The sequence below is a fragment of the Zootoca vivipara genome, chromosome 5 (assembly GCF_963506605.1).
Source record: "Zootoca vivipara chromosome 5, rZooViv1.1, whole genome shotgun sequence".
In the NCBI taxonomy this organism is placed as follows: domain Eukaryota; kingdom Metazoa; phylum Chordata; class Lepidosauria; order Squamata; family Lacertidae; genus Zootoca; species Zootoca vivipara.
Window position 1 is genome coordinate 50,228,780 of NC_083280.1, and position 12,170 is coordinate 50,240,949.

General features: G+C 41.8%; 1 protein-coding gene across 1 annotated transcript in view; it reads left to right on the top strand.

Moving 5' to 3' along the window:
* Positions 1 to 12,170, top strand: part of HABP2 (hyaluronan binding protein 2) — a 165,139-nt gene that overhangs the window by 19,306 nt on the left and 133,663 nt on the right. The window contains exons 7-13 of the mRNA XM_035134075.2: positions 1,683 to 1,854; positions 2,621 to 2,715; positions 4,559 to 4,808; positions 5,815 to 5,957; positions 6,858 to 6,992; positions 9,919 to 10,064; positions 11,556 to 11,758. Of these exons, the coding sequence (XP_034989966.2) occupies positions 1,683 to 1,854; positions 2,621 to 2,715; positions 4,559 to 4,808; positions 5,815 to 5,957; positions 6,858 to 6,992; positions 9,919 to 10,064; positions 11,556 to 11,732 (1,118 nt within the window). The 3' untranslated portion in view covers positions 11,733 to 11,758. The remainder of the gene's footprint in view (positions 1 to 1,682; positions 1,855 to 2,620; positions 2,716 to 4,558; positions 4,809 to 5,814; positions 5,958 to 6,857; positions 6,993 to 9,918; positions 10,065 to 11,555; positions 11,759 to 12,170) is intronic.

The window sequence follows — 12,170 nt, forward strand, 5'->3', positions numbered from 1 at the left end:
GAGGGATCCAGTTCTGGCCTTTTGGCTATTTTCCTACCAATTTACCAAGAACAGGGATCTGTGAATGCCTCTGAGCACATATGACCGTGCTGCAGAATTTGGCACATGGAAGTGGTTTTGTCCTCATCATTGTTGCCATTGGCATGCAGGAGGTAGATTCAAGATGCCCAGATTTGCACTTTTACGAAAGCTGAAGGTGAAAACAACAAATTGAGCTATAAATGAAGGAGGAAATGGGGAAGGGGTCTGCTTAAAAGTTGTTAGGTTGGGTCTGCTTAGATGAAATGAGAATCACTGTGAGATAATTGGTCAGATCCACAGCATACATTTAAAGCACATTTATACCAGCTTTATCTGTTGATGGACGGCCACCCTGACTCGGCTCCGGACATACTGACCAGATGCTTGGAAGCTGTGGCTGGATGGCTGCATGGGAGCCAGTTGAAGTTAAATCCTTTGAAGACAGAGGTCCTCTGGCTGGGTCAGGACAATATGGGGTTGGGGGGCCAACTCCCATCTCTTGGGGCCCAATTAGTGCCAGCGACTTCTGTCAAGAGTTTGGGTATAACCTTCAATGCCTCCCTTTCTATGGAGGTGCAGGTTGCAGCCAGAGCAAAGGTGGCATTTTTCCATCTCTGCCGTATTAAGCAGTTGGTCCCTTACCTTTCTTGCCCTGATCTGGCCACAGTAATCCATGCAACAGTCACCTTCAGGCTTGATTATTGTAACTCACTCTACATGGGGCTGCCCTTGAAGCTGACCCAGAAACTCCAGGGGGGCAGAATGCCGCGACGAGGCTCCTTACAGGGTCCTTGCCACGGGATCACATTCATCCAGTGCTTTACCAGCTGCACTGGCTCCCGGTCGAGTACAGGGTCAGGTTTAAGGTGCTGGTTTTGACCTTTAAATCCCTATGTGGCCTAGGACCCTCATATCTATGGGACCACCTCTTCTGGTATGCCCCGTGGAGGACCTTAAGGTCCATAAATAACAACACTTTGGAGGTCCTGAGCCTCAAGGAGGTTAGATTGGTCTCAACTAGGGCCAGGGCCTTTTCAGCACTGGCCTCGACTTGGTGGAACGCTCTGTCACAAGAGACCAGGGCCCTGTGGGATTTAACATCTTTCTGCAGGGCCTGCAAGATGGAGCTGTTACGCCTGGCCTTTGGCTTGGACTCACTCTGACCCCTTATATGGGATTTGGTATATAAATTTTTCCTTGGCTTTTTTGCTGGCCCATGTAGGACCAGCATGGATAGCTGACTCCGGTGAATATCTGATGTTTCCTCCCTTTATGGTCTTGATTTATGGGCTACTACAAAAATGAGGCTGTATTTTAAGCTCTATTTTAATTAACTGGTGTTTTTTCTATTTTCTTTTTTCCTATTATGTTTTATTGTAATTTATATTTGGTGTTAGCTGCCCTGAGCCTGGCCCTGACCAGGGATGGCGGGATATAAATAAAAATTTATTATTATTATTAATTATTTTACTGCCATGGCTTTACCAAAAGAATTGGGGGAAGTGCAGTTTACTCACCACAGAGCTACGGTATCCAGCACCTTAACAAACGACAGGTCCCAGGTGACTTTTCAAGTAGTATAAGAGTGCTTTAAATGAATGGTGTAGGGGTGGGTGGGTGGGTGAGAGAGCACATTTCTTAAGAAGGCAATCCTTTTGTAGGACCTGATGACTGTTTTGAAGAAAATGGCATTTCATACAGAGGAACTGTTAGTCAAACAATTCTCCATAAGACCTGTCTTCACTGGAATTCTCACCGTCTTCTGGAGTGGAATTATAATGCATTTATTGAAGGTGCTGCCTCTTATGGCCTTGGTGACCATAACTTCTGCAGGTAACCTACCGCTCATTCATCAAGGAAGGCCTTCTTCCTCCCACTTCCATGAATGTCAATGCCATGCATACAAATACATCTGCTCTCTCCCCCCCCCTCCAAAAATGCAATATCTGTGTGAACTATATCAGTGTAATTCAATTACATTTCTTTTCTGTGATCTTCATTGCAAATCATTACTGATTCTTCTTGGCTACCAAGACACCAAGGATATTACCCCAACACTGTGATGGTACCTCAGGTTAAGAACAGTTTCAGGTTAAGAACGCACCTCCAGAACAAATTAAGTTCTTAACCCAAGGTACCACTGTATTCGGTTGGGAGCCACCCAGAGTGACTGGGGAAACCCAGCCAGATGGGTGGGGTATTATTATTATTATTATTATTATTATTATTATTATTATTATTATTATTTCTTGATGGTGATGGTGATGCTTGGTCCTGCATGTAGTTTTTTGAGAGGCATGTGGTTGGCCACTGTAAGAACAGGATGCTGGATTATATGGGCCATTGGGTTTTTTTTATGTTCCTAATATACCACAGTATACCGGTGACCCTGTAAAAACAATGGCCATAGACAACACCCTAAATATAAGGCATGCTATCCCTTCAGGCACAGTTTTTGCTTAGAGGAGATCTCTGGATCTTTTGTGCTTTTGTGAGAGCCTTTTCCAATTCTCCTATCTTTCAGAACTTCAATTAGTAACTTTCTTTCTTGAGACATTACACTCTTCTGACTGGTGAATTTTGAAACCTCCTCCTCCAGGAACCCAGATGGTGACGAAAAGCCCTGGTGCTTTGTCAGTGTGAATAACAAATTGAAGTGGGACTTCTGTGATGTATCTGCGTGCTCAGAAACAGGTATGGTGGGTAATAATATAAAGTGGGGCAAAATAAATGTGAAAGGTGTAGCAGTAATTCAGATTGACAGGCAATGTGATTATTCCCCCATCCCACCCTCCATCCATCTCCCTTTAAGAACTCAGCCCACAAAACTGTAATGACTCTAGCATGATTTTTTAAATAGTCTTCTTGAAGCTCTGCCCAAGAGTTTAGTGAAATTTTAGGATCTGTTAGCTTTAGAGCACGGGAAAGTATGCCAAACAAATAACAGGTATCGGGATATCTATTGTCAAGAGATGTAAGAGGAAATGAAATATGAAACAGTACAGCAGAAAATAAACCATTCACAGAATGAAGGAATAATATTCTACATGGATCTTTCAGGAATTATACTCATGCACTGAGAGAGACAGCTTTGATTTCAGTTTCTGTGGGGAGCTATTTCATAATTGAAAGGTCTATTCAGGAACATAGGAAGAAGGGATCACTTCTATTTATGCCCTACTCACTTAGGTTCCCGAATATGGCCATGTCTTCTGTATTTGTGTGCTTAGCTATTGTTGTAGTTTCAGGATGGATACACCAGTGTGATTTTGTTATTAGAGTTAGATAAGGGCCTGCGAGATCAGGTTCCACTCAGCGATGAAGCTCACTGGGTGATCTTTGGGCAGGCAAGGTCCTAGCCTGTCTCCCAGAGCTAATGTGAGGATTAGAAGGGAAATACAGAAAAAATTGTAGTATATTTGAAATGAGAGGTTTATGAAATGTTAATTAACATATTGCTATTTTGCAATGGGAAATTATACAAAAAAAAGAGGGGAGAGACAACAACAACAACAACAACAACAACAACATTTTATTATTTATACCTCGCCCATCTGGCTGGGTTTCCCCAGCCACTCTGGGCGGCTTCCAACAGGATATTAAAAACACGATAAAACATCAAACATTAAAATCTTCCCTAAACAGGGCTGCCTTCAGATGTCTTCTAAAAGACAGTTGTTTATTTCCTTGACATCTGATGGGAGGGCGTTCCAGAGGGCTGGTGCCACCACCGAGAAGACCCTCTGCCTGGTTCCCATCTGAAACCATGTATCCCATCTTGAGCTCCTTGGAGGAAAGGTGAAATAGAAATGCAATGATGATATGAAAGATGTTGCCAAGTATTTTGAAGATATAAACTTTTTCAGAATTAGGGCTAGACCTCTATATAATAGTTCATAATACTGCAATATTTTCCCAATTGCCTTATCAAGCCTTGAGTTATCATATTGGCCCGAATATGAGCCACACCTGAATATAAGCTGCACCTTTAAAATTGGAGGGGGGAGGAAAAAAAAGAAAAAATGCTCCTCCTGGCTGCGTACTGGGGGGGAGGGGCTGCATTGCCAGCGGCCTTTTCACTTCCTCGCTCTCTCCCTTCCCGGCCTTGGGGGAGAGGACGGGGGCATGGGGCGGGCACTACTTTGCCACACTCCTGCCGCTGTTCGCCCCACACTCCTGGCTGCATACCATAAGATCGTGAAAAAACACCTCACTTTAACGTTTCACGGTCAGAATTTGGGGGGGGAGGTGGGGCTTATATTCAGGCCAATGCGGTAAGATACAACTCCATTGATTGTGCCATGTCAGTGGTCAAAGCACAGTGTGCAAGTCTTGCATGTCACTTAGGGAATCCAGATCTAGCTGTGTAGACTGCCTGAAGCGTCCTCCTGAAAAACAAAATTGAAAGGGAAGGAAGGAGGAAGGGTCTGCTTATGAGTTGTTAGGTTAAATGAGAAAAAGTTGGAGTGAGAGCCTTTGTAACAGAGACAGTGCCATTATACCATTTCCATATCTAGTTCTTTCTTTTGTATTGCAGCACAGTCCTCTGGGAATACAGCCACCAAGAATTCTGCAGCGGATAGCAGACCTTATACATGTGGAAGACCAGAGACAGAAAGACCATTAAAGAGAATCTATGGCGGTGCCAAGTCAACTCCTGGCAAACATCCATGGCAAGCCTCTGTTCAGAGGAAGGTTTCAAGGGGCATATATTTTCCCAAAGGACACTTCTGTGGAGGTGTACTGATTGAACCATGTTGGGTTCTTACTGCAGCACACTGTGTTTTGTAAGCAAATCCATCTTTCATTTCTGACCCTAAGAGTTGTTTGGCAGTGGAATGGTCTCCTTCACGAAGTGGTGGATTCGCCTTCCTTGGAGGTTTTTAAGCAGAGTCTGAATGACCATCTGACCTGTATACTTTGCTTGAGATTCCTGCATTGCAGGGGGTTGAAGTAGATGGCCCTCAGGGTCCCTTCCAACTCGGCAGTTCTAGGAGTCTATGAATAGATCCATATCGGTATGGTTTATGCGTGATTATGATTTAGTCACATTTTTCCTCAAAATAGCAAAACAGAAATAGCAGAGATATTAAAATCAGATATAAAAGCAGCAATAAATTGAAACTAAAATACACACACACACACACACACACTATATGTGTGTGTGTGTGTGTGTGTGTGTGTGTGTGTATGTATATATATGAACATGTCTTACCTACCCCACTTAAAGCATGGACATAGAAAAGTCCACATTCGTGCATTCAGGTTCCCATATGAGAGTAGATCTACATGACTTGGATCTGATTGTCTAGCAGTGCTGTGCCAAGACCTGTCTTTTGGTTTATGGAAAGGTTTTCCCCCCCATAAAAATGTGGTTTCCATTTTTTTTCTGCCTCATTCTAAGGCACTTGAGAATTTCTTTAGAATTTTGGCCAGTGTAGAGTTTTGAGATTCCCTTATCAATGCAAGGGTGTGTGTGTGTTTTGTTTTGTTTTGCTTTGCTTTGCTTTGCTTTGCTTTGCTTTGCTAATAAACATTTCTCTAGAACTCTGCAATCTTCCTGACTTCCTGGTCTGAGAAAGGCCTGTGGGAGGAGCTACTTCATGATGTCTTCTCCTAGGCTTTAGCTGAAGTATGAGTACCCAGGAAGCCTACCAAGTGTTGAGTCTAGTAGAGATCGTTTCCATGATGGATAATTCCAGTATACGTGTTGAACTGGATTGTGTTTGAAATCTCTTGAGGTTCTATAATTACAACTGATCATTCTTTGTGACATTTTTCTCTCTTTCATAGGACAGATGCCCACACCCTTGAAGTGTTCCTTGGGAAAAAAGATCTCCGAAGGAAAGAGCATTATGAACAGAAGTTTGATGTGGAAAAGATAATTATACATGGACACTATGGAGAAATTGAGGATGTCCCATACAATGATATTGGCAAGTTGCTTACAAATGTTCAAATCACTGTCAGTGTGGTTACAAGATGGAGATAGTGGACATTAGGCTCAATAACTTTGATGTGGGCTAAATATCATGGATAAAAGATTTTGACTTAAGTGGTGAAACAAACATTCATATTCCCCAAAGCTTCAGAAAATAGGTTTAATTAGTATTCCCATAAAAATATATTCAGTTTCTACATTTTGTATAAAAAAGAAGTGTCAAGCCTTTCAGGGATGCTTTTGCTGACTTAATATTCCCAGGATAGAGAAACGAGTTGGATGAGGTTGTGAGAAGCCTACAAATACTTAGCTGTATCTGTTTGAAATCAGTGAAAATAATGCTTAAGTTTGATGACAGATCTGGTTGCTTCCTTAGCTAGCTTTGCATGCTATTGACCTAGATTTATTTCTGACATAGGACTGGCAGATCCATGATATTTCCTTAACCCTTTACCTACCTGCTGTCTGTCAGCTCAAAACCACCCCCTTCTCCCAGATGGTTTGTCACCTATAGAAGAAGAGAGATGTTAACTTATCTTCTCTGCAACAGGAAGAAAGCCAGCCGGATATGATTTTCAGTGGACTTTGGGAAGGGAAAGGGGTCAAGCTGCCAACTCCTCTGCCAACTGTCCAATTCCCATTTTGGCTCCCACAGCTGCTTTTCATATTTAAAAACAATCAAGAGGAAGAATCAGGCAACACGTATAGCTTGGTGAACCTAAGATAGCAACAGAGAAATGAAAACCATTCTATAATTTCAAAAAAGTAGTCTAACAAGCAAGAGTATTCAAATAAGAAAGCTTGAGAATATGTTATTTATTGCATTCCTGATACTGTTCACAGTGAACATGTCATCAGCTTTATTGCACAAAATTGTCTTCCATTCGGCCCACAGCTTTGTTGAAGTTGAAACCAATTGATGGCCACTGTGCAGTGGAAACAAGATACGTCAAACGAGTGTGCTTGCCTGATTCTACATTCCCTGATGACACAGAATGCTATATATCAGGTTGGGGAGAAACTGAAACAGGTAAGCTATCGTTTAATGGTGCAGTCCTTTATAGTTAATACATTGACAAAATTATATTAATTTTTGTATTCCTCCTCCTCTCTTCCCAATTTGGCCTTTAGTGAGATCCCTCTGCTGCTGCAGATAGGAGGGCCATCACTGTTTCCTAGATGGACTATAATTACCACCCTCCTATAGTCTGTGTTTTGGCAAGGTTGTCTCTCCATAGTGGCTGGCTGGCTGGGCTCTGTTGCTGTCCTGGCTACTCAACACTATGGGTCACTGCTGCTTACTGAGGTGGGCCAGTGTGAGAACAGGGTGCTTTACCTTTCCCAACATTGAGAGATATCTGATGTCAGAGGATGCTTCTCTAGTATGAAGTCACATACCTTCAGGTGTCCCTGTTTCTAGAAGGATATAGACATCCACTTAAGCGTTTACATATTTAAATCAAATGGATGATTATATCTGGCTCTTCTCCCAAACACCTGATTTGGCTGTTCTCCCAAATTCTTGGCTGCAGATAAGATGACTAATTGTCTGGCCAGAGAACATGTTCAGGAAGACCAACCACCCCTCATTATTCCTGCAGAACAATTCAATCAGAGAAGGATATGCTACAGATTATGTATCGCTATTTTAAAATCAAGCAATTTTTGAAAACTTGGTTAAAAATTCAGAATGTGCAAATCTGTTTGGAGCTTTTAAAAAAATAAAAGAAGTAGTGGTATTTAGGGCAAACCTTCCATCAAATTCCTTGTCCCTTTTTCTGTCATATGCCACGTATCATCTTAACTTCATTCAAAGAATCAAATCAGAGTGAATGAGTCTATGTGCTTCCAGATAAAGATTCTGAGCCATATCTCGGAAATAAACCCAGGAACTTTGACAGTATTTTCCAGCCTATTGGTTTGGATAAGTTTTTGATAAGCAGCATCTGGATTTCTGGATGCATATTGAAACAGAACTGCCAAATCTATTCAAGTTCAGCTAAACCTCTGTGACATACTGTGAGTTCCTTGGAAGGAGGAAATTATTCTTGTGCTTAAAAATAAGATAATGAGACCTTTCTGGAAAAAAATGCAGTTTTTCACTTTTCAGTTAATGAGTTGCTGTAAAATTGCAGGTGGACAATATGTCAATCATGTTCCCAAAAGTACCCTTATGTTTTATGAGCAATATAATCCAATATGAAGTATATACATCTTTTGATATAATTCATATTGAAAGTAAGAAGCATCTGGTATGCAGATTTGATACATTATGTGCTGATGATATGAGTTAATAAAACATCATTCTTCCATGACACAGTCTCCTTTGCAAACTACCACATTCACAGTCTACTGTCTATGACTGTTGCCCAAGAGTGAATAGCTGATCTGTTTTAATGCCAGAAATGACTCCAATTTAAAAAACATTTGCTTGTATCCTGCCCGTTCCCTTTTAAAAAAAATCTCTCAACAGCCTATGACTTAGCTGAAGTATAGAGCTAGTTTTATGACTAAGACTTCCCAGGGAGTTGAGCAAAGAATTGCATTTTACACACATAATTCCTACAAATCCATTAGTTTGTGTCACAAAAGGCCAGTCAACCAATGAAGACATTAGAATTGCAATTCAAATTTGCCTTGCTAATTTAAAATTACAATGTTAAACTGAACTGAGCAAATATGTGGCTAGATCCATAACTGGAAGGAGAGCTCTACTCATGGAAGGGCCCCTTCTGTTCACCCAAGAGCCAGTGTGGTGTGGTGGTTAAGAGCGGTGGACTTGTAATCTGGTGAACCGTGTTCGATTCCCTGCTCCTCCACATGCAGCTGCTGGGTGACCTTGGGCTAGTCACACTTCTCTGAAGTCTCTCAGCCTCACTCACCTCACAGAGAGTTTTTTGTGGGGGAGGAAGGGAAAGGAGAATGTTAGCCGCTTTGAGACTCCTTACGGTAGTGATAAAGCGGGATATCAAATCCAAACTCCTCCTCTTCTTCTTTCTATGAATGGAAGCTCTTTAGGATACAGCCCTTTGCCTTATGTCAGGGGTTCTCAAGTGACATCTTCTGATACATGCAAATTGAGATACTTTGGCATCTTTTGATTAAACCAGGAAACACTTGCATGGCATGTGCTAGCAAGAAACGTCTCTGTTTCCATAGATATTTCCAACCTGCTTGATGGCATCAGTATATTTATCTGCAACCATCGATATGTGTTTGTTTGCCATGCAAATCCTAATCATTATAGCACACTAAATTTATGTGAATAATGATAGCAAATAATGTTGAACAGCATAGACATCTCTCAAATGCGGAGCTGAATAATTCTTCTGCATAACATGCACAATTGACTTAATTGCGCAAGATTTTATGGCTCCATCCACCACTTGTTTCATTTCTGGATCTAGTGGTAATTCTCTCAAATCTGTTTCCTGTTTGTGACATCTGCAACAGCAAACACTATTAAAGGTGGGCTATGGAGATAACTTGCAAGCCTAGCAAAGGGTCCCAAAAGAAGACAAAATTATATTCATGGATCAATACATGGAAATTATTGATGTAACAATCCCAGAGTAAACATAACAAATGTCAGGATTTCACTCAAACAGTTCTGATTTAACACACCTTTGTGGCTGTAAAGTCTTCCAAGGTCAATCAACATCTTGCAAATACAACACAGTGTAGGTTTTTCAAAGGCAAAAGACTATTGAGATGCCTAACTCCTATGCAGCAGTAACAGAAATTCACTGTCAAAAGCTGTTTTTAGCTTGATAGCCTTCTTTGGGCTTGTTCATTTCCTAACCCTGCTCCACCAGAGTTGTGGCTTTTCCCTTGCAGCAGATGATCCTATCTTAGGCCCAGGCACAATTCTATTATCCCATAGATTGAAAAGAAAGATTTAGCAGAGGGAAGAAGGGAAGTTAAGAGGTTTTTTTTCATTTTCCTGCATCCTGTAGGTGAATCATCTCATCAGCTGTTAGATGCCAGAGTAAAGCTGATTTCCCAGGTGCGGTGTAACGCACGAAGTGCACATAATAACAGACTGGATGAAAGCATGCTTTGTGCAGGAAATCTTCAGAGAACAAGCGCTGATACTTGTCAGGTCTGTTGCTTTTTCAGTATTTGAACACTAATTTCTCTTTTAACAAAATGTAAATAGGCTATGCAGAGTAATGTCTGGCAGGGTACTACATATGTATCCGCATCTTGTATCAGATACATTACAACAACTTCCTTCCTTTCAACATGATGTGAGAGGCATGTCCTTCAAACAAACAGCAGCTCTTCTGGTGACAGGCAAGCCTATGGGAGACGCAGAGGTTCAGCTGCAAACTTGGGAGTTTTGTCATTTCACAAGGCCTGTCCCAGTACATCTTAGGTGCACGATCCCTGCACCTCTTCTTTCCCCAAACCACCACGTTTAATGTTCTTCAGGTTCTTTGTATTGCTAGCCTGAAAGATCTGTGGTACTGAATATGTCTTTCATTTACTTATTTTTCATCCGACTTCTACCCTGCCTTATCAAATTAGCTCCAGGCAGCTTACAAGCAATCATGTAATCTACTAACACTTGAAAATATCAAGAAAATAAAATACATCTTCTGAGGTCTGAAGAATTTAGCGGGGCAGTCGCAGAAGGGTATGTGTGTTGTCCTCTGAAGAGCATGGCCAGAACTGACCCTCCCGTTTTGTGAATGAATGGAAACTCGCTACATCCCCCCAGGACTCCTTGAAACATGAAAGGCCTACCACCACACAAATATATCATGTTGGAAATTCCACTGCCAATAAAACATGGGCTCTGCACCCCCGGGTGCCATAGGAAGTACTGAATCTCCTTCTCCGAGGGCATCGCAGGAGCCATAAGGAGTGCCAGATTCCCACCAATGAAACTTTTTATGTCCCTTACTCTATTAATATCAGAGCTCCAAGGTCAGTAGGGCTGGAAATGGAGTGTGCCACAGGGCCTGCCACTGATAAACTGGATTTGCTTGGCATGCCCCCACATCATAGATTAAACAATGCCAGCCCTGGAACTGGTGTGGCCCATTTCTCTCCCATCACTTCTAAAGGAAACTGAAAAGAATGGAGTTGAACAGTATTTCTCCATGCTCACTTTTGTCCTGCTGGCGCTGGATAACGTAGATGAACCACTTCTGTCTCCCTCAGCCATCTTAGAACTGCAGCGTAAGTGCAATGAAATGGAGAATCCAAGCCCAGGGATTTAATATCATCAGTTCCTGAAAAGACCACTGAACTATACTCGGAGTCCTGTAGTGACTTCATGCTCTTTATTGCAGCTTGTAAAACAGTGAATGAAATGCCCCCCCCCCCAAACCTCAGGCCAAGCTTGGTACATAACCACCACCCAATGCCTAGGCCCATCGTGGACAACTGCTCTCCACTTTCCCAAGGGCTACTTACTGTGCTGAGGACAAAACAGAAGAAGAAAAGTCTGGGCCAGGATTCCATGCCCTCAGCTCTAGAAAGAGAACTCAGGTTTGAGGTCTCCCTGGTGTAGGCATTAAAAAAAACTACTGTTGGTCCATATTTGGGATCACTTAATTAAATGACCTATTTTATTTGATGCTAGGGAGATTCAGGAGGCCCTCTAACCTGCGTGAAAAATGGCTCTTATTACGTCTATGGAATTGTGAGCTGGGGAGAACACTGTGGGCTAAGACAAAAACCTGGAGTCTATACCCATGTGATAAGATTTCTCAACTGGATTCGTACAAAAATTCAACGCGAGTCTAGCTTTGATATCTAGGAAAGCCCTTCGAAAAATAAATAATGGTAAGCCTAAGACATACTGATATATCTTCCTATTAATCTCAGATAATGAAGTTTTTTCCTCAGTTATCTTTTTGGCATTAAGGTTGAAATCTTATACACACCATCTAACTCACTCTCTTCTTTGTAGAAATGTGTGGGATGATTATGCTTCCACCAGCCATGCCCCAACCTCCTCCTAGCATAAGGGAACAACTTCCAGAAGAACTGTGGGGATATGGGAGTTCTGGACTTTGGGGTCTAGGAGTATACAAGTCATGGGGGATTGTTTGTTACTACCGCTATTAGTTTTAGGGTTGCCTTTGAATATTAATTGGCTTGTGTGTTCATAAGCTTTATGCTTAATTTTCTTTGACGTATTTGAATGAATCGTTGAACTCTTCGCTGTAGTGATGTTAAAAATTGAATTGCATAT